The sequence below is a fragment of the Panthera tigris genome, chromosome B2, assembly GCF_018350195.1.
Source record: "Panthera tigris isolate Pti1 chromosome B2, P.tigris_Pti1_mat1.1, whole genome shotgun sequence".
In the NCBI taxonomy this organism is placed as follows: Eukaryota; Metazoa; Chordata; class Mammalia; order Carnivora; family Felidae; genus Panthera; species Panthera tigris.
In genome coordinates, this window is record NC_056664.1 from 148,549,305 (window position 1) to 148,574,992 (window position 25,688).

The 25,688-nt window shown below is 55.9% G+C and overlaps 1 protein-coding gene and 1 long non-coding RNA gene across 3 annotated transcripts; both read right to left on the bottom strand.

The window, feature by feature from the left end:
* Positions 1-687: 687 nt before the first annotated feature.
* On the bottom strand, positions 688-16,897 carry RNASET2 (ribonuclease T2). Of its 2 annotated transcripts, none has more exons than XM_042987521.1 (10): positions 16,788-16,897; positions 16,510-16,641; positions 15,585-15,645; positions 13,699-13,778; positions 12,123-12,180; positions 9,338-9,405; positions 6,025-6,138; positions 3,876-3,921; positions 2,359-2,433; positions 688-1,101 (listed from the first exon to the last, which is right to left on the bottom strand). In XM_042987521.1, exons 2-10 carry the CDS (start codon positions 16,584-16,586, stop codon positions 910-912), a joined length of 771 nt encoding a protein of 256 aa, XP_042843455.1. In that variant the 5' UTR covers positions 16,587-16,641; positions 16,788-16,897; the 3' UTR covers positions 688-909. The 2 variants fall into 2 exon arrangements, with proteins under 2 accessions (XP_042843455.1, XP_042843456.1); XM_042987522.1 differs by having other exon boundaries at positions 13,723-13,778; positions 16,788-16,896.
* On the bottom strand, positions 13,814-15,552 carry LOC122238819. Its single transcript, XR_006218008.1, has 2 exons — positions 14,654-15,552; positions 13,814-14,524 (listed from the first exon to the last, which is right to left on the bottom strand). It is a non-coding gene; the product is annotated as an uncharacterized LOC122238819 (long non-coding RNA).
* Positions 16,898-25,688: the final 8,791 nt, after the last annotated feature.

Genomic DNA, 25,688 nt, shown 5'->3' on the forward strand with positions numbered 1-25,688 from the left:
CCAAACACGTGTGAAAAGGGCCGAGAGCGAGGAGGAACAGCGTCGAGGGTTCCCAAAGCTCGGGAAGCCCATTTCACAGAGCCCTCCGTGTCCTCTGTTCATAGATGCGCCAGGTGGCGAGTCTGGGCAGCGCCTGCGGCCCCGACCGCCCAGCAGCAGAGCCATTTCGTCCTGCACCCAACGGAGGGGCGCGGTGTCCACGGGGGGAGCCCTGCCCTCACGGCCACCCCGCGTCACGGTACTTCTGAGGACTGATTTGCCGGTGGCCCCCGCACTTCTGTGTCTGGGCTACGTCCTCACAGAAAGGAACCGAGGCAGGATTTGAACCGGTCTTCAGTCTGCAGGTCAGAGCACCGACGGGGCGGGCACGCCGGCCGGCACCTTGTCGCACACTCAGTGTCCCCCGCGGCCCCTCAGAGCATCTAGCCTGCCAGCACCAGGCCCTCAGGGGACACACCCATGCGAGGCCATCGAGGGGGAGGGGTGAACGTGTCCTGCCCCCTCTGGCCCCGAGAAACAAGACGCGCCCCCCTGAGGCAGCTGGCGGAGACACCCGGCCTGACGTCGGATCGTCGGCCTGATCCCAGCGTGAGGGCGGGAGGCCTCCCGAGCCCCCGGCAGGTGCCCGAACTCCGAGGGCGCCCGCCTCGGCTCGGATGCCGAAGCGCTCAGTAAGGGAGAAACAAGGAAAATCTGTATCCTTTATTCCAACCGCAGAGCGGGCGAAGGCCTAAGCCATTGCCTCCCCTCCGTGTCCCCACGCTGCACCCGGCCCTGCGGGGCCTGCGGATCGACTCCCGGCCGCGAAGACGGCGAAACAGACACGCTCCCGGGAGGGACGACCGTGAACAGACGCTTCCGCTCTGGAGCTGCTTGTAGACACGCGGCCGTCTGTGACTCTCCCGCTTTTCAGTGTTTCCGGGTCTCGTCGGGTGGGGGGTAGAAGGCGGGGCCGTCCTCACAGACCTCCAGCCCCGGGCCCCCCGCTCCGGGCCGGCGGGACGCGGGCTCCTCGGGCTCCCCGGGCTCCGTGCAGTTGCGTAGCTGCAGCCCCTTGGTGAAGCACACCTCTATCTGGCCGATGGTCTGCACCTCCTCACCCTAGGAAGGGAAAGGGAAAGACGGAAAACGATTCTGATCTCAGACGGTCACCGATGGCGTTCGAGTCCCAGGCCCTGAAGAGACAAGGGGTGACTGCAGACCCGGGGCTCCAGGCGCCAGGAACGAGCCCTCTCCAATGGCGCCACCCAAGGTGACGGGGCAGTGGGCCGCAGGGCCCGCCACCCGGCTCACCGCCCAGACGCTCCCCGTGCCGGCCCGGCAGCCCCGTGTGAGGGACACCGCTTAGACCCAGACACGCACACCTCTGTGCACACAGCGGGCGCGTCACGGCATCGGGACGCGTGGTTTTGTACAAGAACTGGGTCCCTGGCACCCTGGTAAAAGGATTTAAGTCTTTACCAAAGCCGACGGAAGAAACTACAATTCACCTGTGAGACAAATACCCACGACTGACGTGACCGAAACTGACAACGTAAACCCTGAGAAATTTTCTGACTCCGAACGTTCCGGACGCCCACCTCCCTGCTCCTGTCCCCCAGCAGCCCTTGCAGAACGCGCGTGCTCTTCTGCCGGGACGAAGTCTCGAGAAAACAAACCCCATCCTAGTGTGGCGTCAAAGAACAACCCGCTTTACGTATGAACAGAATCCCGGGTGGTTAACACACGGTGTCACATCGACGTCTGCTGTGCGACAGAGTGACTCACAGTAATGTACATCACCCGGTGCTCATCACAGCAAGTGCCCCCCTTAACCCCCACCCGTGACCCCCCCACTGTCCCCTCTGGTAACCATCAGTGTGCCCTCTATAGCGAACACTCTGTTTCTTGGCTCGCCTCTCTTCCTTTGCTCGTTTGTTTCCTCAATTCCGCATTTCACTGGAAATCATGTGATATTTGTCTTTCCCTGACTGACTTGTTTCACGTGGCATCGTACACCTGCACACGGCAAGATTCCACTCTGTCTTGTGGCTGCGTGATACTCCGTCGTATAGATACTACGTCGTCTTTATCCGCTCGTCAGTCGATGACGCTTGGGCTGCTTCCGTGATTTGGCTAATGGAGCTAACGCTGCTAGAAACATCCGAGAACGTGTGTCCCATCCGTGATGTGAAAACAGACACGGAACGTGCCTGTGCGCACGCACAACCACCGCCCCCCCCCACACACACACACCCACAAACACACACACGCACAGCTCTGGCCCTGGGAACTCCAGGTGACCACAAAGACGTCAAAAGAATTGAACTTGTCTCCTTGATAAAGACAGAAAGGACAACAACATGTAGCATATCTGACCGATTCTGGTGGAAGGCACTGGACTTTCGGGATGACTCCATATATGCTGGCAAGGGCGTCTTTAATGTCTGAAATCTGAAATGACACACGGTGCATTAGAAATGACACTTGGAAAAAAAAATTAAAAAGAGTCTGTGTCTCCCCCTCTCTCTGCCCCTCCCCTGCTCATGCTCTGTCTCTCTCTGTCTCAAAAATACATAAAAACATTAAAAGCAAAGAAATGACCCTTGGCAAGAGGCGGTATGATGGCTCTGCCCCACGCAGACGTCGCTGACGTGCACAGCTGACAGCAGGGCTCGCAGACAAGGCTCGGAGGTGCCGGGGGAGGGGCTGTCGCCTGCTTGGGCTCCACCCAGTGGCACCCACACGTGTCCCACACAGTTTCCGTCCTCCCCCCGCCCAGCTCTTCTGTCCACACCCAGAGCCTGGGTGCCGCGCGCAAAAGCTGAGAGTCTCCCAAGTGCGGTCAGATCAGCTTTCGCCGCCCGGGGACTTCCGTCTGGGTCACAACTGCTGCCTCTGCCACCTAACAAAGCGCCTGCAGCACAGACCTCCGACGTCTGTTGTCCTCGGTGCCAGTATGTGCTTGAAATCAGTTCCCCGATGGGCACATTCTGGGCAGAAAGGAGCCCAGGGGACCGACGGGGCCCTGCAAACACCCTCTCGCAGGCACAGCTGACGCTCTCGCCGCAGGGTCACCTGCCACCCCTACTCTCACTGGAGGGAGGAGAACAGGGGAGCAGGAAGCCGACTGCACAGGGGAGCCGGTTAATTTCACAGTCAAGAGACCTGCGAAGCGGCCCAGGACGCAGCCATGACGCTGGAGACAAGGAGCCGCTGAAACCAGTCACTTCACATCTTTGTGTTAACCCCCGGGGACCGAAGTAGTTTAAATAGCGAAGATAGGCCCTCTAAAGCGGGAGTCAGCAAGCTTATTCTGCCAAGGCCCAGAGTGAGCGCTTCAGGCTCCGGGGGTCACTCAGACGCTCCCTGTCCAACCCCTGAACTGTGTGGGCGACCGCAGGTGACCGCGGAGGAACGGCTGTGGCCGCGAGCCGGGAGGAGCCTGTTTATGAAAACGGGTTGTCCTGAGCGGACGACACTTAGCTTCCGTATCTGCTTCCCAGACAGCAAGATGTGGTCGCGGTTACACGACTATCGTTTTACTAGGACAACAAAATCAACTCCTGGGCCTTCTTCTTCACACAGAATACCGCAAAAACCAAACGTACTTCTCAAACGCGTCCGGCACCTGCCCTGTGCGAGCCCAGAACACGCTTCTCACCAGGGGACCGCGAGTCCGTGCTTCAAAGTCATGGGCGTAAGCCGTTTTCAGTTTACATTCAACGTGCACAGGGAAGCAGAATTCACATAAAATCTATCGGAAACCTAATAGCGGAATAGGAGGGAGCTTGTCCGGTCACTTCAGAACCCCAGTGTCACTCACAGGAGGCAGTGACGCGGGGCCGCTGCCGGGAGTCCCCGTGCTGGGTCAGGGGGCTCCACGTGAGACTTACCTGGTAGTAATTGATAGACGGCTTTATTCCCAACTTTTGGAGCATGCTAAAATTTAAAGGTAGAAAGATTACTTGTATCGTGCGGTACGCTTTCCTTTCTTGTTCTTCTCAAACATCCTATTTCATAACAAAAATTAAGACACTCGGCACAGAAAGCACTTGCCGTCTACACCCTGGGCAATAAACCTGTGAGCAAGGACAGCAAATAAAGAGCGCTCGTGCTCCCCGACCACCCCTCACCCTCAGCGCACACTGCCGATCCGGCTCTCTCTCGAGCACGGGGTCCTTCCCAACGGCGTTCCGGAGGGCAGGATGCCAGGGGGTTGGCACACACGGGACCACCTACGGGCCACGGCTTTTCAAAAGATAGTTAGCAACTGATTTGGGATCCCAGGCTTCTCCCGGAAAAACCACACCTGAGCAAATCCTTACATACATTCAAACACCCACAGACCCGACTCGTTTCCCAAAGCACACGGTTTTGACCAGCCATCCCGTCAAAATAGCACATGGCTAACTCCCTCATTCAATTATGGAGCAGGAGATCAACAATTCTCAGATTGAGAATCCCCAGCCAGCACTCGAGCCCCCATCATGCCCCCGCCGCCCCCCCCCCCCCGCCCCCCCCCCCCCCGATCATCTGGGCCACGATCACACAGAGCGGACACGGAGACCTGGGCTGCCTCTCTGGATGCTGACACGGCCAGGGAAGCCTGCTCGAGGAAAACCAGACTGACCAGGGCACGCCTGCTCCGGCCGCGAATTCTGGCAACACTATCTGCCGCGTTAACAGGGCAGTTTTTGTAAAGAGGACCCCAACAAGCGTCTGCATCTCTCTGCTGGAACAGGCAGGACGGGGTAGTGGGCAAGGTCTTTAGGGCCCTAGAAATAAACGTGCCCTCGCCTTATCCATGTACAGTTTATCCAAACACATTTCAAAGCCTCTGTGCTCTAGAAGTACAAAACTTTGCAAATTTTTAAATATTTCTTTCAAGTTGCAATATTAATGTTCTGAACATATTGGGTTAAGTGATACAAAACCTGGGGCGCCTGGGCGGCTCAGTTGGAGGAGCGTCTGGACATTGGCTCAGGTCATGATCTCACGGTTCGTGGGTTCGAGCCCCACATCGGGCTCTGCGCTGACAGCTGGGAGCCTGCTTGGGATTTTCTCTCTCCCTCTCTCCGCCCCTCCCCCGTCTCTCTCTCTCAAAATAAACAAACGTGAAAACAAAATTAAAACAAAAAAAAAAGCACAAGCTCTGAGGCCGTGTTTGCAGGCTGTGCCCCTGCAATCCTGTTCCCCGCAAAGGCACCGCCTGCCCATTCCAGAACTGGGCCGGTCCCATCTGAACCCCGGGGGCTGCACGGCCCTGATGACAGCGAAACAGAGGACCAGCTGTGCGGGACGGGACACTCCCCTCGCGGGCGCCCCTGCACGCCGAGGAAGCAGAGCGGGCGTCTAGGGAACGGACAGAGGCTGGCGCGTCTTCTCGGCAACCGTGACCTACAGAGCTGACACACAGGCGTCGGCACGGGTGCCTGGCGGGATTCTGGCTTGTTCTGACCAAAGCAAACGGTAGAATTTCCTGTCATGGCCTTGAAAATGAGGTCACAAGTGTATTATGACTCAGGTGAGGAAGAGTACGAATTCCTCGCACGCTTGGTCACAGAAGCATCTAGATGCTGGCCGGCCAGCCTCTCCGCCCGATCTCTCGGTGACGGGCTGGGCCCTGGTGGGCGGGAGAAGGGGGTCCCCGGTCCCCGGCAGGGACATCGGTGGCCGTGAGCCAGCCTCCCTGGTCTGCGGAGCACAGGCACGGGGCAGGCGGTGCGGGATTCCGGGTCGGGAGCCCCGCCCGCATCCCCGCCCTGCCTGTTCCAGGGCCACCACAGCCGGGCCCCAAACGCTTGGTGACGCGCAGTCGACACAAACTGTCATGTTAACGCAAGATCCTTCCGTGGGAAAACCCGGCCGAGAGACGCACGCCCGGTCGGTCTGGTTCCCTCAGGCCGACTCCGTGTCCGACGACGTTAGGGCCCAGAGGGGCCCTCGGTCCCCGGACTGCACGGTTCCAGGCTCATCCCCAGGCCGGAGAGCCGGCTGCGGAGGGTGGCGCCCACGAGGCCCAGGCCCCAGAGGGTCCCCTACCTGTTAAGCGCCAGCCTCTGGTACAGGTCCAGGCCTCCCTCGAAGTATCTCTTCTGAGAGTTGAGGGTGTCCACCTGGGCCGCACACGTGCCGTGCTTCTCCCACTCGTGCTGCCTGTGAGAGAAGTTTCGCAAAAACCATCGGGTTAAAAGTCATCAAACAAATTCGCAAGGAAAACGTTCACGCCCGGGACAGGACGTTCGACACGCACGTCGTTTCTTGCACAAAACAAGAGGGTAAAGTTCCTTCTGTGCGACACGCGTGCTTCCGGATTGCCCTGCAGGGGGACCCGAGGCCCCAGGGCCATGAGACCCCGTCACGCCTGCACCATCAGCCCCGCCCAGAGACCCTCACACGGCAGCCCACTAAGCAGGTGCTGCTGGCGAACACGAATACGTATCCCAGAGAAACCTTCGTATCGATAACCACTCCTCGGGCTTCGCTGCAGATTTAACCGCGAGGTGCTTTCACACTCCTCGTTCGTGCCCACAACTCTGCAAAACCACCACTGGCTTAGAAATGGGGAAACTGAGGCTCAGAGGGACTAGCCAGGCGCCCCGCTGAGGCCAGTCAGCCAGGAAGCCCAGAGTCCACGCGCAGGGCCCTATCCGGACGCCCGGCAAATGGGAGGTGTGCCGCCCGCAGGGGACGACAGCGGCCGCTCGGGTGTCGGCCACCCGCAGCGCGGAAGGACAAGACGGCGTCGGGCTTCCTCTAGATCATCGGTGATTAGTTCGTAAGGTTTCAGCGAACCGCGTTCACGCCGGCGCTCGTAGGGGGGTCGTATGCCGGCTCACAAAACACAGTCCAAAGTGCACTCGTCCGCTGGTGAAATCCCCCACGGAGGCGGCTCTGAGTGACCACAGGGCTACAAGCAGCGACTCTCTCCAGACCACGGAGACGGCGGGAAAAGACACACACGTGTGAACAACTTCTTCGTCTAGAGCAGCTTCCAGAATGAATCGTCTGACAGCTGCCCATGTCCTATGGCCTAGAAAAGGAGGGTCTTCCCGGCTGCACGTTTCTTTCTGGAGCCCGTGCAGGAGGGCGCTGGCGGACGACGCGGGACGAGTGCAGAGGACTAGCACACTGGCCAAACGGCTCCTGGCTCGTAAGAAATACCCAGCGAAGGTCAATCATTGTTGTTTTGGGATCAAGCTTAACTCAATACCGCTGAAGGATCAGAATCTATTATTGTTAACGTGGTTCCAACATTTAATCCCACGTCACTTGGAATTGGGCATCTTTCATCTCAGAGTTGTCAGTTACCACTGGGAAGTGACCACCGTGAGTGGACATGGGGGCCGCCCTCCCGGGCTGCCTGGCCCTCCTGCGGGACGGGAGGTGCGCGCCCCTCCGGGCGGCCGAGGCCCAGGGACACCTCCCACGGTGAGGCCGCTCGCCTAACTGGGCGACCCCAGCCCTTGTTCTTTTCCGTACAAGCATCAAAAACCATCAGAAACCAAAGAAAAATCCTACTTTGCAGAGGGCTGTGTGCGTGGTATTTCTCATAGGGCTAATCTTACTGATAGACTTGATCTCAGAGGATTATCTCAAGGGGGCAGTGACACCAAGGCCCCGAACTCTGCACCCCCGACTCCCATCTGGGACTAAACAGGACACTTTTCCTCCAGGAGCCCTCCTCGGCCTCCGGCTCCCAATGACAAAGCCGAGGCAGACACTCTCGAAGCTCACACAGGAGAGGCGACTTGGGCAGCAGGGGAGCGGTGACCCGAACGCCACGCTCGGGAGGCAGTGACGCAGAGTGGTGCAGTCAGTCCCCGCGTGTCCCTGTCCCCGGGAGCTCCGGGGAGCATAAATACCCTTAGCGCACGATGTTTACCTTTGGGCTTGGAACCGAAGTTTTCAAATGTGCCGTTTAACTATCCAACCTGAAAAAGTATCATTTTGCCTTTATTAGAGCCCAAAACTACATGTGTGCTCTGCCCACGTTATTCGGATTAAATGTTCGAGGGCCCCAATCAGACAGCCCTCTTTACGCGTACCTGTTGATTTATTTTTAAGTCACCCGTCAGTCTGCTTGATTCCATCCCAGAACATTGGAACAGGTAGAAAAACTATATTTTGCACACTTAGCCCGGATCTGTCATTTGCCCAGTACAATGTGAAGGCCTGGGCACTTTTTCCACTGTGTTTCCATCTCGACTTTATCTACCGTGAAACCGTTTTCTAGAACACAGCTGTGCAGCACGCGCCTGGAGACCTGCACCATTCACGTCCCAAACTCTGAGTGGTTTTCTCCGCCAAAGAGACGATTTCGACCTACAGACCTGGGTACGTTAAAGCCGCATCCCTGCCACACACCCGGAGTGAGATCTCAGCCGGGGCACCGGGGAGGGGGGGACGGGGACAGGGGACTGGGGGTACAGGGGGTGCGGGGGTTCAGGCATCACTGCCACTCTACGTGGTTGCAGAAAGCTTCTGTCTAAAATGAATTCCTTTCCTGACAGTCTCCACAATATCTCCAAACGGAATTCATCATTTTGGACAACATCTGAATAACTGTAATGTGAATCATGAGTTGCCACATAGGGGCGAGACAGAAAATCATTGTTTTCAGTTAACCTAATGTAAATAAAAGGAATGTTAATTTTACCTTCTTCAAAAGCAATGCTTTAAGAAGCGATGCTGAATTAAACACAGCGTCCTTCTCCTTGGCTCACCTCCCGCCACACTCAAAAGACAGTCCTGGGCCAGACCACGGACTGAGCCACAGGTGGGACCTCCCTCTCCTCCCTAAGTCGTAGCATGAGACAGCCACCTTCGTCGGCACATCTTCTCTTTTCTCGACGTGTCTCGGGACAACGGCACAACGTCTTTAAGAAACACTCTCTCTGCGGGAGTTGCAGTGACTGCCTCTTAGATACGCACATACCTATCTGGGTTTAGTGAAACCTCAGGAGAGGAAGAGTCTAAACAAAGTGATGAATGAAATACGGATGAAGCACAAGCCTAAAAGGTAAATTCCACTTGCTCTCATGTTTTAGTCACCGGAGAAGGGCCCTGAAGATAACATGCCAAAGAAAAGCCCTGCTCAGTGCTCCCAAGGCTCACTTGGTGCTTCCCAGCCCCGCTTAGTGCTCCCAAGGCTCCAATTGGTGCTCCCCAGCCCCACTCGGTGCTCCCCGGGCCTGCTCAGTGCTCCCCCGGCTCCTCGCAGTGCTTCCAAGGCCTCACTCGGTGCTCCGCAGCCCCACTCGATGCTCCCCAGCCCTGCTCAGTGCTCCCCCGGCCCCACTCGGTGCTCCCCGGCCCCGCATCCTGCTATGGACTCAGTGGCTGCTGCCCTTACCAGAAATGGCTGTGATTTAGCGGATGGAGCACATCAGGCCAGTACATCTTCATTTCCGGCAGGAGGTCCTGTGCGGGGGGGAAAAAAAAAGTCTGTGTAGGACCTAACAGCTCAAAACTTACCAGGCAAATTTGATAAACTAATACGTTAGAAGAGATGAAAGGATTCTGCCTCACTCTGCAGGAGACGTTTCTTAAGACACGTACGAAAACGAAACCTGACTAATCACAGAAGTGTGTTTGAAAACGCAAGCGCTCGTAGGTGAGTGGGTGAAGTGGCCGTGCAGACAGGGAACACTACTGCCCAGCTCTAAAGAGACACGGCCATCGGCCAGGAGGGGACGCGGGGGAGCCTTCAAAGCAATAACCGAGCGGAGGCAGCCAGTCTGAAAAGGCTGAATGATTCCAAACGTGCGACGCTCCGGAGAAGACAGAAGATCGGAGACGGTGGAAGGGTCGCTGGGGTCAGGGGCTGGCGGACGGAGGGGTGAGTACGTGGAGAACAGGGGATCTCCGGGCGCGAGGCTGCCCCATAGGATACAGCGGTGGACGCACGTCACATGGGTCAGGACCCCAAAACTACGTGACACAGCGCGCACCCAATGGGAACCCTAAGTTCTGCGAGTGATGAGGCACCGATACCGTAACGAGGGTCCCGCACGACGCAAGGCGTTAACAACACGCGACGGTCTGCGTGTCGGGGGCACATGCGTGGGCAGTCTGGTCTCCACTTAATTTTCCTGCTTTAGGTTTCTGAAACTGCCCTAAAGAGTAGCATCTACTCGTTAAAAGAGACAACACAAAATACAGGCTCCGTGTGGGCTGGGCAGTCTGCGCCCCCCGTACCGTAGTTTCCCTAAATTGAACGGTGCTCGGGCTTACGTTCCAATTTCCAGAAACCCCCGGGACCAGAAATAAAGTGAAACCGTGTAGAAACAAACTCAGGACGGCTTCACTCTGCCCACCAGTCGCAGAACCACCGGGCCCCCCCCACCCGCTCCCCCGCCCCAGCCAGCCCTATCTTCCAGGAAGCTGCCCCCCTCACGGTGTCCCCGTCCCCGTCTTGCACCCCCCACACTCTGGCTTCAGTCCCCGCCAGCACCGAGGGGGCGGGGGGAGCGGCCCGCTTTCCTCGGGGACCACCGCTGCCCTGGGCCGTGTGCGACAGAGCAGGTGCCCCGGCACCGACCTGAACGCCTCCCCGCTTTGACCCCCAGGCCGCTCCCTCCAAAGGGTACTTCCAGCCTTCCTTTGATGAACCCCGCCAGCGCTCCCCCCCGCCCCCCCTTCTGGCTGCTGCTTCACAAGCCCATCCCTCCTGCTTCTCTGTCCTGCTTCTCTGTTAACCCTACGGCTGCCCCAGGCTCGCTCCTGCTGTCCTCCCCGTCCCCGTGCTGAATTCCCCAGCCGCGCGCTGGTCACACCGAAGGTCCTCCCCGGCCCACACCTCTCTGCGGGCACACACACGTAACCCACCTGGACGTTTCTGGGGCACTGCACCCGCAACAGGCTGCCCGCCGAAGCGCAGTCCCCTGCCGGGCCCGTGTCAGGAAGGAGACGACACCCGGCCTAAGCTCCTGTCCTGAGTCCCGCCTGATGCTCCCCTCCAGCCAGTCCCCCAGCCCTGTTCATTCCACTTCCGGGCTCCCCTCTTGCTGTGCATTCCCACAGCCTCTCCCCGCTCAGCTCTTCACCCCTGCCTCGTCCCCCCACGCCCGCCGCCCAGCCGGCAGCCAGGGCGGCTGCTGGGACACGCGGGTCACGTTCACTCTGCGGCCTGAATGCTCTGGGCACTCAGCGCCGTCCCAGCACCAGTGACCTCGTACTTCCACGTGCAGGCCACGGGACTCCAGTCACGAACGAGCCCGCGGGATCGGGCGAGCTGACCCGCGTGCGGGAAGGATGTCTGAAGAGTGGGACGTGACCAGGCTTTGGGGCACACTAATGATTCTTACAGATGGTCCTCAGACCCCGGCCTCCAGGCTCAGGCGACTGAAGGTCCCTCACAGGAAGGGAGGAGGAGCAGAGGAGACCCTTTGGACTAGAGCAGTTAGAACGATCTGTTAGAACTAACTGCCTTGCCCTTTTGGGGGCCGTATCTTCACGGGAAGGAACCTAGTTTTAGCACATCCTGATGCTACCCCCTGTTTTCGGGGAGGCCCCAGCGACCTGTAAACCCAGGTACTAGTTAGATCACACACCGGGGGTCGCCCGCATCCCGCGGGGAAAGGGAAGCGCCCCTGCGGGTGAGCATACGCAGCGGAGACCTTCTACGAGCAGGGCTCGCCAAAGCCACTCCCTGGGCTATTCTGTGACAGGGGCGGTTGTGCTGGAAAGGCCCAACCCTTCCTCCCTGCCGGCAGGCCCTACTCAGAAACCCACCCGCCACGGCCAGAAAGGAGAGGCGTGGTGCCGTGTCTGTCCTCCGAGCCAGAGCTGTCCAGAAACGCTAACCCCAGCAAGCCGACCAGGAGTCACGGGGGACCGGGGACTAACGTGGGCTGGCAGGGGACGGCCAGGGCCGTCTCCGCTCACGTCTGCTTTCACTTTGTACAGTTCACTTGGGAGTGGTTCGCGCCCAGGGCAGAGGAGACCACGTAGTTCGAATTTAACTTGTGGGACTGTCTTAGCTATCAGCAAATACGAACAACGTGCCAAGGGTTCAATCTTGGTGAATAACGCTCGGGAGTCCTCATTTTCAAACATGACCTTGAGGGCACGCTTGCGGAGAAGAGAGTTCACTGAGTCCAAAGCTCTGCAGCAGCGACACGACTAAAAGTTTGTACCTTAATCTCTTGGAAGTTAAAGTGCCACGATCTGTTACACTCTTCCGCTTTGTCGGGCCTCGAAATTAAAATTAAAAACAACAGAAATTAGTCTCGGTCGAGATGGCTTCCAAAAGGCAGGAGGAAACACTTCCAGTAAGGTCTGCAGAGAGCAAAGGAAGAGAAACCGTCACATGGTGCGAGTCGCTTAACAAAGACGCTCAGGTATCAGCGGTCACGGTGGCGCGTCTTTCAAAGACATCGTCCAGGAGAAAGGCAAACAGGAAGCAAACTGAACAACCCGGTAGGGGGCGCTCTGGAGTCAGGGTGGGGTCTAAGTCAACTGCCCTCTGACAATCTCCCCTGCTGCTGGGCAGACCGGCAAGTTCCCCTCTCTTCCAATGGCGATGAGGGCGAATGAGGACATACATAACGGGCTCAGGCAGTGGCTGGCAACGACCCAGGATCGGCTAGTATGATTTCTTAAACCACCAAGCGAGGGTACCCTCCGACTTCCCTTTGTCTGCCTACTTCGGGACACGCCAACTTCCTGTCTTCAGATGAGTTCCCAAGGCCACCAAATCTACTTTCCAACCCCTGATGTGTCTCCAGGGTCAACGGGCTGGCCCAGCAACCCGAAATCGGTGCAGCCCCCACGGGGACGAGAGCAGTGCTGTGCACCGTCCTTCCAGCCACAAGGAGAGTGGCAGGTACATCAGTAGGACCCAAGAAGGCCAAGGTCCCGGAGACGAGTGTCGGGGTCACTGGTGAGTCTGGGGCGAAGGAGGGGCCAGAGCCCGGGCCCCAGTCCCCAGTTTAATTTGCTTCCCACAAAACCCTGTTCCTGAGGAGCAGGCCTGTGCCAGCAAAGGCCAGCATGGCCCTCCTGTCGTGGGAGCGGCAGGATGAGGCACCCCTTTGACGGGGCAGAGTGATGTGTGCGGTTAAACATCACGAGAATATGCACAAATAGGGAAACGATAAACAAAACGCAGGCAAAACCAGAAAAATGAATTTGGGTACTGTGACAGGTGCCAACATAGATACGTGTAATAAACGAGTGGGACACTTGTGTATTTACTTTTATATATCTACTCATTGCCCCCAAAAGAAGGACGAAATGAGGAAATTACACTTACGTCTTAAAATGGGCCCAGAGTCCCTAAATGCATGTTTAAGCCAGATCGTTACCGTTCTATCAAGACAGAACCGAACAGCAACAAAATCAGGGTTATTTCAGAAAGACTGAAGATGCCATAAATAAGGATTTGGTCTAGCGAATAAACTCCTAACAAAAATCACGAGTGTAACCGTTTGGACCGGCCTCAAGCTACTTTCAGGTCGGCTAGCTTCTTTTTCCCGTTTCAATTTTTTTTTTAAATTTTTTAAATGTTTATTCATTTTTGACAGAGTCAGGGCCTGAGTGGAGGAGGGGCAGAGAGAGAGGGAGACACAGAATCCGAAGCAGGCTCCAGGCTCCGAGCTGTCAGCACAGAGCCCGACGCGGGGCTGGAACTCACGCAACCGCGAGATCATGACCTGGGCTGAAGGGGGATGCTTAACCGACTGAGCCACCCAGGCGCCCCTTCCTGTTTACATCGGAATCACACTAAGGGCTTGCCATAATCCGTGTATCGTCCAGTAGTCCGGAGGGTCTCTGCAGTCCTTTCCAACTTCCTGCAGAGAAAGGGCACGAGAAAACAGAGCAAATAATCGGTTTCACTGTTTATTTAGATACACGTAGCACCTTTCCCTTCTTTTCACATATACCACCAGCCATAGGCTGCGCCCACACAAACCAGCCCCCAGGGGATCTGGGGAGGATTCCAGTGCGGCCCTACATGGGGGGGCGTGTTGGTCCTGGAAGGAGGGGTCCAATCTCACACAATTACTCGACAGAACTAAAACCTGAGTTTTGCTTTGCCTTTCCTCTTTTTAAACGTGTCCTCAGATTAAGTCAGCCTGATGGAAGCACTCACTTGCCCATAACTTTCGTAACGTGTAACCAAAAGTACCCGTGTGGGGATGACGACACCCAGCTAAACTCAAGGGTGTTCAGGCTCCAGGTCCGAACGCGGTAGTGCTACACGTATGGAAACTGCGAACATTCCAGAGCAAAGACACCAAGGTGAGGAAGGGACAATGAAGATAAGTTCACAGAGGTAAACCCCAGTGGCATACTCTCCCGGGACCTCCAAAGTGTTTAGCTAAAGTCGAGTTTTTCCAAAACAGCCGACCGTCTAGAACTACACTGGCCGTCAGACCAGACGAGACCCAAGTCCTGCCCGTCGCCCCCGCAGGGAATAAGCCAATGAAAAGCGGGTGTGGGTGTCTAGCGAGGACAGGCGAGGCACCACGCAGATTCTCAAGCCTTTCCTCTCGGGGTCGCCTGGGCAGGGAGCAAGCTTCTGTCCCAGGTTGGTCTGGAAAGGAGGGAGGCTCTGGTTTAGGAGACCGGCCTGCGGAGGCATGAAAGGTACCCGCCACACGCCGAGGGGGCAGAAGGGCAGGACGACCCAGGGCAGGACCAGAGCAGGGGGCGTGAACCTCACCTCTCCCAACCCCCAGTTTCGCCCCCCAGGAAACCACCACTGGCCACAGGAGCCAGGGCTTCTGCCGGCTCCACGTCCAGTGTCTCAGACGAGCCTGTAAGGGGGCGCTGGGGCGGCTTTCGTCCACCATCGGCAAGTACCGGTCAGTGCCCGGCGTGTGCCCGAGGGCCTGGGCAGAGCACCGAGGAGGGTCGGGGAGAGAAAGACACATCTGTCGCCACACCTGCAATGCCCATGTCACTCATGCGGGGAAGGAGCCCAGAGACAGCCCCACTGCCCAGGAAGATGCTTAGGCCAGAGTAATGACAGGTCCCCTCGTCAAGGCCACCCCGGATTGAAATTCCCTAACAATGACATTTCCCAAGGAGTTGATTTTTTTTGTTTTGTTTTGTTTTAATCTCAGTTCTAAAGCCTCAAGGCAGGAAAGCACTTCTGGTATATTTACAGTCAGGGCCCAGGAACACACCCACATTGGGTCACAGTAATGCCTCACCCACCAAACGACCTTGTTCCCTGCCCCAGGGGCAAACCTTCTGTGTTCCCTAAGACTGGGGCTGTCCACACGCGGCCCCTCCCACCGGAACCTGGGGCTTACAAAGCTCACAAGACCGACCTGCTGGGGGTGTGGGGGGCAGAGCCAGGTCTCCAGCAGAGCTCAAAGCTGGTCACCAGCAACCCCGTTCATTCTCCTCCCGTCCAACACTCTACCCGGAGCTCGGAAACAGCACCAGAGCCAGAAAGACACGGTACGGTGCGAAGTTCGGAAAACCAAAACCAGAGAGAGCAGCCTCAGTAAGAGTAAGCGACAGATGGCCAGAAATGACATGCCAGCTCACGAGGAAACATGCGTGTAAACGACTCTGCATGGGGCTTCCACGGAGGAACGGGGGTGGGGGGGGGGTTGCGGTGTGGTTGAGATCAGAAAACTCACCTTGCACACTGTTACGGGCCAGTGGTGAACCATAATTAGCTTTTTCCACTCATGGTTGTCACTGTTAAAAGACAAAGGACTTACTTTTCAAGAACTGTTTTAAAGCTAAAGAAAAATTAATTCATCTATCCATTCACGCCATTGTTCGTTCAACACACACGGAGTGATTGTGACAGGCCAGGCACCACCGGGAGCAAGGGACAAGTCCCCAGGCCCTCCTGTGGACAGAGGCGTTGCTGTGAGCAGGGGACCAAGTCCCGGGCATTCTTGGAGCATACATGCCAGTGAGGGAGACGGTGACGGTGGTAGCCAAGAAAACACACATGGTGCCCCGTGGTGATCAGTAACAAAGAATACAGGGGCGCCTGGATGGCTCAGTCAGTTGAGGGTCCAAGTCTCGGTTTCTGCTCAGGTCGTGATCTCACAGTTCGTGAGTTCGAGGCCCAAGTCGGGCTCTGTGCTGACAGTGCTGACCCTGCTTGGGATTCTCCCCCTCTCTCTCTCTGTCCCTCCCCTGCTCATCTGAGCACCGTTTCTCTTTCGAAATAAACATTAAAAAAAAAAAAAAAGGAATATAAGTAAGGAAGAGAACAGGCATGTCAGCAGGGAGGAGGGGAGCTGAAATTTTAGACCAGAAAGCCAGGGACGGCCCGGAGGGGGGGGGGGAACCATAAAGTGCCTTCCTCCTAAGGCTGGCCACGCGTAGAAACAGAACCATCACTGTCCGTCAACCTGAAAAGAGGAAGAACCAGCACTTCCCAGATACTACTGGAACCTAACCTAAATGCGCGTCGACAATCCCCGACGCGCCGCTCCCGCCCGCACCTGCACCCGCAAGGGCCGCGACGCCGACCCCACGCCCCGGGGCACCGCGCGGGCCAGGCTGAGGCCGCACCAGGCGCTCGCAGCCGTGCAGGGGGCTCACCTGCTCGCGCCGCCCACGCGGCACATCGCCAGGCACAAGGCGCACAGGAGCAGGCTGCGAGCGGCTGCAGGCTTCATCCTGCCCGAATCCGGGGGGAGACACACAACGTCCGGCGCCGGGCCCTGCGTCTCCCTGCAAACGGGCAGAATTCCTGGAGCCCGCCCACCTCTGACCGGCTGCAGGCCGCGTCCGCCGTCCCGAGGGGGGCCCCCAGCCCGCCGTCCGGCGTAGGCCTCGGCCCCCGAGCCCGCCGACCCCAGCCCGGGGAGCCGCCTCACCTGAGTCCCCCAGCCGCGCACGCGTCTCTGCCAGGGCTGCACCGCGACCCCCCGCCGCCACTTCGCGGTCGCCGCAGCCCGGTCGCCGCCGGGAAGTGCGCCTTTCCGCTTCTGGGCCCCCGGCCCCGGACACGCCCTCGTAGGCGGGCACGCCCCCGGCCGGGCAGACACGCCCCCGAAGCCCCGCCTCCAGGACACGCCCCCGGCCGGGCAGACACGCCCCCAGCTCGGCAGAAATGTCCCCTGACGCCCGGAAGCTCCTTCGGCCTCGCAGACACGCCCCCCCCCCCCCCCCCCCCCCCCCCCCCCCCCCCCCCCCCCCGGCGCCTCGCCTCCGGGACACGCCTCCGGCCCGGCCGCTCGCTCTCCACCCGCTCTTGCTCCTTGCGGAGGAGGTTTCCGCTTCGGCCTGGGTGCCGTCCGGCCTCGTGTCCCTTCCTGTCCCGCACCGTGAAGTCGACTTTAAAGGCCACCGTGTGCGGGCTGTTTGAATAAAATATGTATGTGGCTGTTCCGTGATGTCTGCTTCTCGCCCCGCACCGACCCCTTCCCCGGGGTGGGGGGTGGGGGGTCTGGCGCCGCATGGTGGCGGGGGGGGGGGGGGGGGGGGGGGGGGGTGGGGGAACAGGGTCAGGACGAGTCAGGTGTGGGAACCGGCTACCAGGGGCCCCGCCGTACCCGTGGTGACCAGAGGTGGAGGCTCTGTGGCCCTAGTGAGATTGGGGAAGGGACGCTCGCCCAGGGGGTGCGGGGCGGCGGGGGGGAGAAGCGGGTTCGTCCCTGCAGACGGACGTGGATGCTCGGGCTTTCTGGAAGCTGGCCCGCGGCCACGTGACAGCCACGGGGGCCTCCGCACGAGGGCGTGGGGAGGAGGAGCCTGCGGGTGAACCACGGCTCCCACAGGACATCAAAAGGGCAGGTGGGGAGGCGTCCGAGGAGGGGCAGCTTGTGCAGGAACAGGTCCAGGGAGGCAGCGACCAGCAGCTGCCGTTTATGTGAAGACATCATCCTTAGGTCAATGCTTATGCCTCGCCGACTGAGACTAGGGACAGCTTCTGGGTACTTTCACTCCTCCTGGTTTCCCTGACAGGTCACACTGTAATGACAAAGTGTCGAAGCGCCAGTGGCTCCCACCTCCTACCCCCCCCCCCCACCAGGCTGACCTGAGCTCTGGCTTCTAATGGCCCAGCAGTGGGGGAGCCCCCCCGTGGCTCTGAGCCCTGGGGGTCTGATGTCCCATCGCTCGTGGCCCAAACAGGTCACATGGCCAAGCCTGGCCTCAGGAGAGTAGAAAGTATCCTTCTAAGGGTGGGGGTGGGGGCTTGCAGCCACAGGGCAAACGTCTGGGACATACGGGGAACGGTGGCAAATAGCTGGGGACAGCAACTAAACGAGGAGGCAGAAATAGGACCTCAAGCAAACCAGGTGGGCAAGTGAGGGGTGAGGCGTGTGGTCGTGTGGGTTTGGGGTCAGAGGGCCCCATGCCGCTGCACAGAGGGGCAGCCTGCGGGGTGGCAGTGAGGGTGCGGGAAGCACAGGGGACGCTCACACTTGACTGAGCAGCTGTGCGTGGGCAGGCAGCGTCTGCTGCCGGGGAATTTGTCAGATGCGACTAATAAACACCAACACTCAGTTGTGGAACAACGGAGCGTGCGGAATGTCAGGCTGCAGAGTTTTCAAACATGTTCCTCACTGTCTGTGTGTGTGCTCCAGGAACGCCACCCCGGGAGCCTGCAGGGTCCCGGCCAGCCCGGGAGGAGGGCCTCATTGGGCTCAAAGCTCATGTTTACCGGGCGTCTCCCAGACAGACAGCCATGACCTAGGCCAGGAGGCGCAGGGTGGATGAGGGCTTCGGGTCGAAGTCGCCTCGTTTTGGAGCAGGAGGCGCACAGAGGCCAGGAGCATGTCCTCCGACGGCCGATCGTCTGGTATAAGTTACTGCTCTCCCACCTGTTACCTGTGTAAACCTGGCTCCTCTAAGCCTCGGTTTCCTCATTCATAAAGTAGGAAAGCGATCCTCTCTAACAATGTGTCGCGATCATCAAAAGGGATGTCACTAGTGGCTTGGCACGAGCCCACTGAGCCCGGTGCAGGCTGGGAGTTCAGGGCTGCGTCCTCTCTCACCGCAAGCTCTCCGGACCCTCGGCTGGAGGGACGGACAGCAAGGTGCTCCAGGTGGGAGCTCTGCAGCTTGTTTCCTGGCCCTGAACCTGGCTTTGGGGGCGCTGGTGGTAGACCTTGTGTGTTAAGGGTGTGACGGGCGACTGTGGCCCCCGTCTCTGCTGTGCTCATTCAGGGTTCTCAATCCCTAAATAACTTTGTCACCCTCCGGGGAATCTTATTTAAAAAAAAATCCTCTGCATTCTAAGTTATTTGTATGCTGAGATAGTTAGGACACTTTCCAGATGTTTTCCCTCTGACCTTTCTCTTCTTTTACTCCCAGGATGTGTGGCCTCCCCGTGCAATGTGGCCACCACCCTGGCAACTATTTTGTGGACGTGTTTGTTGTGGGCAGTGTCTACAACGCAAGAGGGATGGGAGACGAGCAGGGAGGCCAGACAAAGGTGTCTCGGGGTAAAGTTTCTCGAAGATGTGACTAATAGTTGGAACCACAGGGAACAAACTTTCTGGAACAGAAAATGACTAAGTCAAACAGCATGAGACTCTGAACTGCGAAATAAAAGAGTATACAAACGGGGCTGCCTGGGTGGCTCAGTCAGTTAAACATCCTCGATCTCTGCTCAGGTCATGATCACGGTTCGTGAGTTCAGGCCCCGCGAGATGGGTTCTATGCTGGCATCGTGGAGTCTGCTTGGGATTCTCTCTCTCTCTCTCTCTCTCTCTCTCTCTCTCTCTCTCTCAAAAATAAATAAATAAAGGGGCGCCTGGGTGGCTCAGTCAGTTAAGCGTTCGACTTTGGCTCAGGTCATGATCTCACGGTCCGTGAGTTCAGGCCCCGCGTCGGGCTCTGTGATGACCGCTCAGAGCCTGGAGCCTGTTTCGGATTCTGTGTCTCCCTCTCTCTCTCTGACCTTCCCCCATTCATGCTCTCTCTCTGTCTCAAAAATAAACGTTAAAAATAAATAAATAAATAAATAAATAAACAAACAAACAAACAAACATAAAAAAAGAATATACAGTTGACTCTTGAACAACTCAGGGCTTAAGGGCATCAATGGTGTGCAGTCAGAAATCTGCGTGTCACTTTGGACTCCCCCCAAAACTCAACTACTAATAGCCTGTTGACCAGATGCCCTACTGACAATGAAAACAGTTGATTGATACATGTTTTGTATGTTGTATATACTGTAGTCCTAAAATAACGCAGAGAAAAGAAAATGTCATTTCTATGCTTGGGTGGATACAACTTTGAAAGAACTGACTGGTTTAGTAAAAGAAGTCTACCCACCCAGAAGCTAGAAAGAAGGGCACACGCTTCAATTTTGCAATTGTTTTCACAGATCCTAAAAGACCTGGCTGTCGAGCAAAGCAGGTTGGCCGCACCATGTCCGGGAGGAAGGGGACTCGTGACCCCATGACCCTACGGTCACAGAATTCCCAATAGGAGACTATCTGGGCGTAGCAAACACCCCTCCACATGGGGCACCGCCTCCTTCAGGGTGCCTGAGGCCATATTAAATTTTATTTACTATTTCGTGAATTGTTTTGCGTTCACTTATGTAAAATAAACTTTTCCCTCCCCTCATCATTGCCATTAAGCCTTTAGACTCTAAACAAATCGCAACGCGTCTGTTTAGGAATTCGATTTGGCTGTGTTGGATATTAATAGAAAGTCCACGTGTTTTTGGTCCTTCCATAAAATATGAAGAAAAGTGCTCTTAGCATCCTATATTAAACTGTGTGGTTACATATATGTGTGCAATCGAAAAAAAATCATAAGGAAATCCACATGTAAGTGGACCCAAGCAGTTCAAGTCACGTTGTTTAAACGTCAACTGTATTAACTTTATTCTTTGATGACAAAGTTTAGACTTCAAGGCCAAGGAATTCTTACCAAATGTTTGCTCAAAGGTGTATTATTTATGGTATTTCTGACTGCTCTCATAAAAGGCTCTGAAGACGGAAAAGCAAAAAGATGAGTTCACTCACCTACATGTGCACATGCGTGCACACAGCCAGACACACATTCACATGCCCTCCTGCATAGATATTAGAACAAACGGTTTACTTGGCTGTTTCTAACAATGACTTACAGTAAAAGACATAAGCTGTTGTAGACTTCTCAGGGATTCCTACAGAACTGAGTCGTCCTTCAGAGAAATAGACTGCATTATGAATAATAGTTGAATATTGCATTAACTGTTAATGTAGTAGATAGTCTAAACACTTTGGTCTTGACCGATCGTTTTTAGTAGCTTAGAGAAATACAGATAACTAATGCCCGGGCTTATTGGAAAGAGCACCAGCTCTAAAGCCAGCCATTGAGTGGCACCCTGTGGCATTAGACAAGGTCACGTGAGGCTGGAGATGTGTCCCTCAGGCCCTGGGGTAAGGGTGAAGGGGTCTGCTATGCTGCACTGTGCTCGGTCGTTCCACCCACCCTCACCTCCTCTGGAGAAAGATTTCCTCCGTGAGCTGGGCGGGGGCCCGTATGCATTACGCATGACGCTGCCTGCACAGAGAAGCTTGTGCCTTCTTTGAATACAAGTCCCATAATAACAGCTATCCCTTATATAGGAGCGTTTACAAGTCAATTAAAAAAAATCTCAGCTCGTTCAAAGAGAAACAAACGTCTTCCCCCGGAGTAGATGGAGAAAAGAGGGCTCCTACTGGTCTGGCCTCACAGCCCCCCCACGCCCACCCCCCCCCCCATCCTGTACTCTCTGCCCTGCCCCTCCTCCTCCTTCTTAGGGGTCCTGTCCCTCCTCGACAGCACCCTCCTCTGGCTTCCCAGATCCACTGTGACATGGAATGCTGCTATATAGCTCTTCCCTTTTTCCTCCTCTCTCTCTTTTTGTTAATTTTAAAAAATTTTTTATCTTATTTTATTTTTTAAATTTACATCCAAGTTAGTTCGCATATGGTGCAACAATGATTCCAGTAGATTCCACGATGCCCCTTACCCATTTAGCCCGTCCCCCCTCCCACAACCCCTCCGGTAACCCTCTGTTTGTTCTCTATATTTAAGAGTCTCTTATGTGTTGTCCCCCTCCCTGGTTTTACATTATTTTTCCTTCCCTTCCCTTGTGTCTGTCTGTTTTGTATCTTAAAGTCCTCATATGAGTGAAGTCACAGGACATTGATCTTTCTCTGATTTATTAATTTCGATTAGCATAATACCCTCTAGTTCTGTCCACTCCTCCTCTCTTAAAGTGTTTAAATTATAGGGACAAAAAATATCTAATTAAAATGTGGTGGCACTTTGTATCGCAGAGTGGCCTTGGCATTCTTTCCAGCCCAGAGACTCTTCCAGAATCTTGCCTTGCTCTATCGAGATATGAAGACCCCCTTTCCCCGTGAACCTGGAGGGGATTGCTGACCCCTGCCAGAGAGAAGGTGGCAGAGGGGATCCCGGGTGGCTCCCGAGGCCACACGGCTGCCACAGCCCGGGATGCTGGCTGTGAGGACGCCAGCAGCAGGCTGTGGGGAAGCACCCGCTCGCACGGACAGAGAGACAGAGAGACGCCTGGAGAGGCCCATCTGGACGGGAGCCGAGAGCCAGCGGCGGCCGCCTGTGGGTGACCCGGGCCCCCTGGCCTTGGCCTCTTCCAGCTGAGGCCTGCGGTCATCACAAGGCGGGGCCGGTCATCCTGTCGTGGCCTGTCTGGACCCGTGGCCCGCAAAGTTAGTGAGGTTAATGAATGGCTGTGCACCCCACTAAGTTTTCTGTCGTTTGTTCCCAGCCTTGGAAAGTGGGACAGATAGATGGTTCTCAGCGCAGGGAGCTACGGAAGGGGGCAAGGAGGGAAGCCAGGATTCTTTGAGAGGAGTTGTTCTGTAGATTTAACTTCGGAACAGTGTTTTAGGCAACAGTTTAATTCTTAGAAAGGCAGCCTCTAGTAATTAAAAGCAAAGTGGAAGAAACGTAAGTTGGTATTGAATAGTTGTGTACCCACACAGAAGAATTCTTTGAAGCCACTTTATTTTTTTAGAAGTTTATGTATGTATGTATGTATGTATGTATGTATGTATGTATTTAGAGAGCGTGTGCGAGAAGGAGAGGAGTGAGGAGAGAAGGAGAGAGAGAACCCCATGCAGGCTCCACACTGAGTGCAGAGCCAGACGTGGGGCTCGATCCCACCAACTGTGAGGTCATGACCTGAGCCGAAGAAGTCAAGAGTCAGGTGGTCAACCGACTGAGCCACCCCGACACCGCTGAAGTCACTTGGAACCCAGTGATTGGACTGTGCTTCCCAGGGGACACATCCTAAGGCAGAAAGAGCTGGGAAGGCACCCAGCTGTTCCCAGAGCCCCTTTTGGTAGTAAGTGCATGGCGCTGTTGCTCAGAAGCTAAGAAAATAGATACACAAAACAAGTCAAGAAGGATATGAACGGCACTGGGGATGTTTTAAGAACAAGAGAAAGACAGAGAAAGTAAGACAGAGATTAAGAAATGTGCTCAAAGTTAAGCAGACGTTCTGGCAGGCTGGATCCAAGTTGTGAATCTTATCACCAACTCAACGTATATTTTCTTTTCTGTTTTTGTTTGTTTGTTTTAGTTTATTTACTTGTTTTGAGAGAGACAGATTGTGCTTGAGTGCCCAAGCGGGGGAGGGGCAGAGAGAGAGGAAGGGAGAGAGAGAGAATCCCAAGCTGACAGCACAGAGCCCAACACGGGGCTCGATTTCAAGAACTGTGAGATCATGACCTGGGCCGAAATCAAGAGTCAGACACCTAACCAACAGAGCCCCCCAGGCGCCCCTCAAGTATATTTTCTGTAAAAAGAGAACACAAAGCCAACCAAACAAAAACCTTGTTACCTTTCCACTGAACCGTCCCGGTGGCGGTGACCAGCTGGGACCAACCCGCACCATGACTGGAGAACCCCGGCTTCCAGGCTGGGAGAGAAGACTGGTCACCGAAAGCCCGGAGCACGGGGACACTGGAGAGAGAGGGGACGCTGTCGAATGCCGCCCAGCTCAGGAGCGCACCTGAGGGCTCCCATTGGCAGAATCATACTTCTCCGAGCATCAAAAAAATCAGAGTGGCGGTGCGTTAATACACATTAAATACGTTAAAATCTGTGAATGCTTCAGTCCTTTGGGGACTGGTTTCACCGCGGTCAGCGTCAACATCAGAAGAGACAGACAAGGGGCTCTGACGTCCTCTGGATTCCACATAGGAGGACACTCGCCGTGCCATCTGGGTAACAGCCTGGCCCCAGTCTTGCACTTCTGTGTATCTTGCTTTCGAGTCATTTGGTGTTACGGCTTTTTCTTTATAAAACTCCCCTGTATCATGAAGAAATGTCTCCCTGTTGCTCTTTGCCGTGGATTCCACATCCGTTAATGGGCACCCTGCTTCTGCTACTGCTCTTTGTTGAAAGGCCTCCCGAGCCCTCGGGCGGAGATCTGTACTCCGAGATCTTAGTCCTGGAACTTTTTGCCCTGTCTCCAGGCCTTGCGGAGGCCCAAATCTAGGACATATGTTTACGTTTGTCCGTTTGTTTGGTTTCAGCTTTAAAGAAAATGCATCATGGGTTCACTTCCGAGTCAAATTTAGGACGGACGGGCTCATGTTGTTACTCTGTTTTCTTCTTTTGGTATATCTTTGTGTTTCCCTTTCGTCCCTTTCAAGTATGTATTTGGCCACAGATTAAAAAGGGGACTCTAGTCTAAGTCCTTCGGAATACAGCTCGTCATTAAAGCAATCTACCCTTTGCCGCGGGGCTGATTTCGGTCTGCAAAGCCGGCCCAACCACAAAATAGTTTACGTGGACCAGATCAAGACGGTGACTCATAGTTTGTCTTAACTGGCTTAAAGTAAACAGGGGTTCATCATAATTCGGCTTTCATCATTGTCTTAAAAGGTCTGTGTCATGGGGGAGTCATTTCGCTCGTCATTAATTAATCCCCTTACCTGTGTTAATACAGCATCGAACGCAGCAGGGGAAGCCAAGAGTTCGGGGTGCCGGGGACCCGCGGAGGCTGCCTCCTGCCAGGCCAGCGGCAGGTCTGGGGCCTCGAAGGGCCACCCGGTGTGTGGGCTCTGAAACCAAAGCCATGCTCTTTCCCCATCGTTCTTCGCCTGTCTGCCGGAGGCCCTGCGCGTCCAATCCTATCCGTTCAAAACACGAGGCATGACGGCCACAGTTAATAATGCGCTATGTCACATTTGAAAGTGGCTGACAGAGTAGATCTTAAAAGTTCTCATCCCAAGGAGAAGAAATGTGTAACCCTGAGGCAGACAACTAACACACACTTGCTAAGGAATAAATGCAGCCCTGCTTCATCCATTCAGCCAAAAGCCTTCTGTTCACAGATGGCCCCTCTAGAGGCTGACGGACAAAACAAAAAAACTTACATTTACACAGCCATTTCTGGATTAGAGAGCGTTTTGCTACAATTATCTTATTCAGTCTTCCCACACGCCAACAGGCAGGCCCAGCGGGTGCTCGCGTCCACGTCTCAGAGGAGGAACCTGGGGCCGTGAGAAGCTGGGCAGGTGTAGGAGAGAGGTCCCTGCTGGGTGAGCCCAGTGTCCTGAGTCCTCAGAGACTTTTCTCTCCTGCACCACAGAAGTTCTGGAAAATACTTCAGAAATGTTACTGGGGCGCCCGGGTGGCTCGGTCGGTCGAGCATCCAACAGCGGCTCAGGTCATGATCCCGCGGTCCGTGAGTTCGAGCCCCACGTCGGGCTCTGTGCTGACAGCTCAGAGCCTGGAGCCTGCTTCAGATTCTGTGTCTCCCTCTCTCTGACCCTCCCCCGTTCATGCTCTAG

Excerpts from the sequence above, each read along its gene's own strand:
- RNASET2 (XM_042987521.1), bottom strand. The coding sequence starts at position 16,586 with ATGAAGCCTGCAGCCGCTCGCAGCCTGCTCCTGTGCGCCTTGTGCCTG. Across the intron at positions 13,779-15,584 it reads GGCCCGTAACAGTGTGCAAG|GAAGTTGGAAAGGACTGCAG; the intron begins GTGAGTTTTCTG and ends CTTTCTCTGCAG. Across the intron at positions 6,139-9,337 it reads CTAAATCACAGCCATTTCTG|GCAGCACGAGTGGGAGAAGC; the intron begins GTAAGGGCAGCA and ends CTTCTCTCACAG.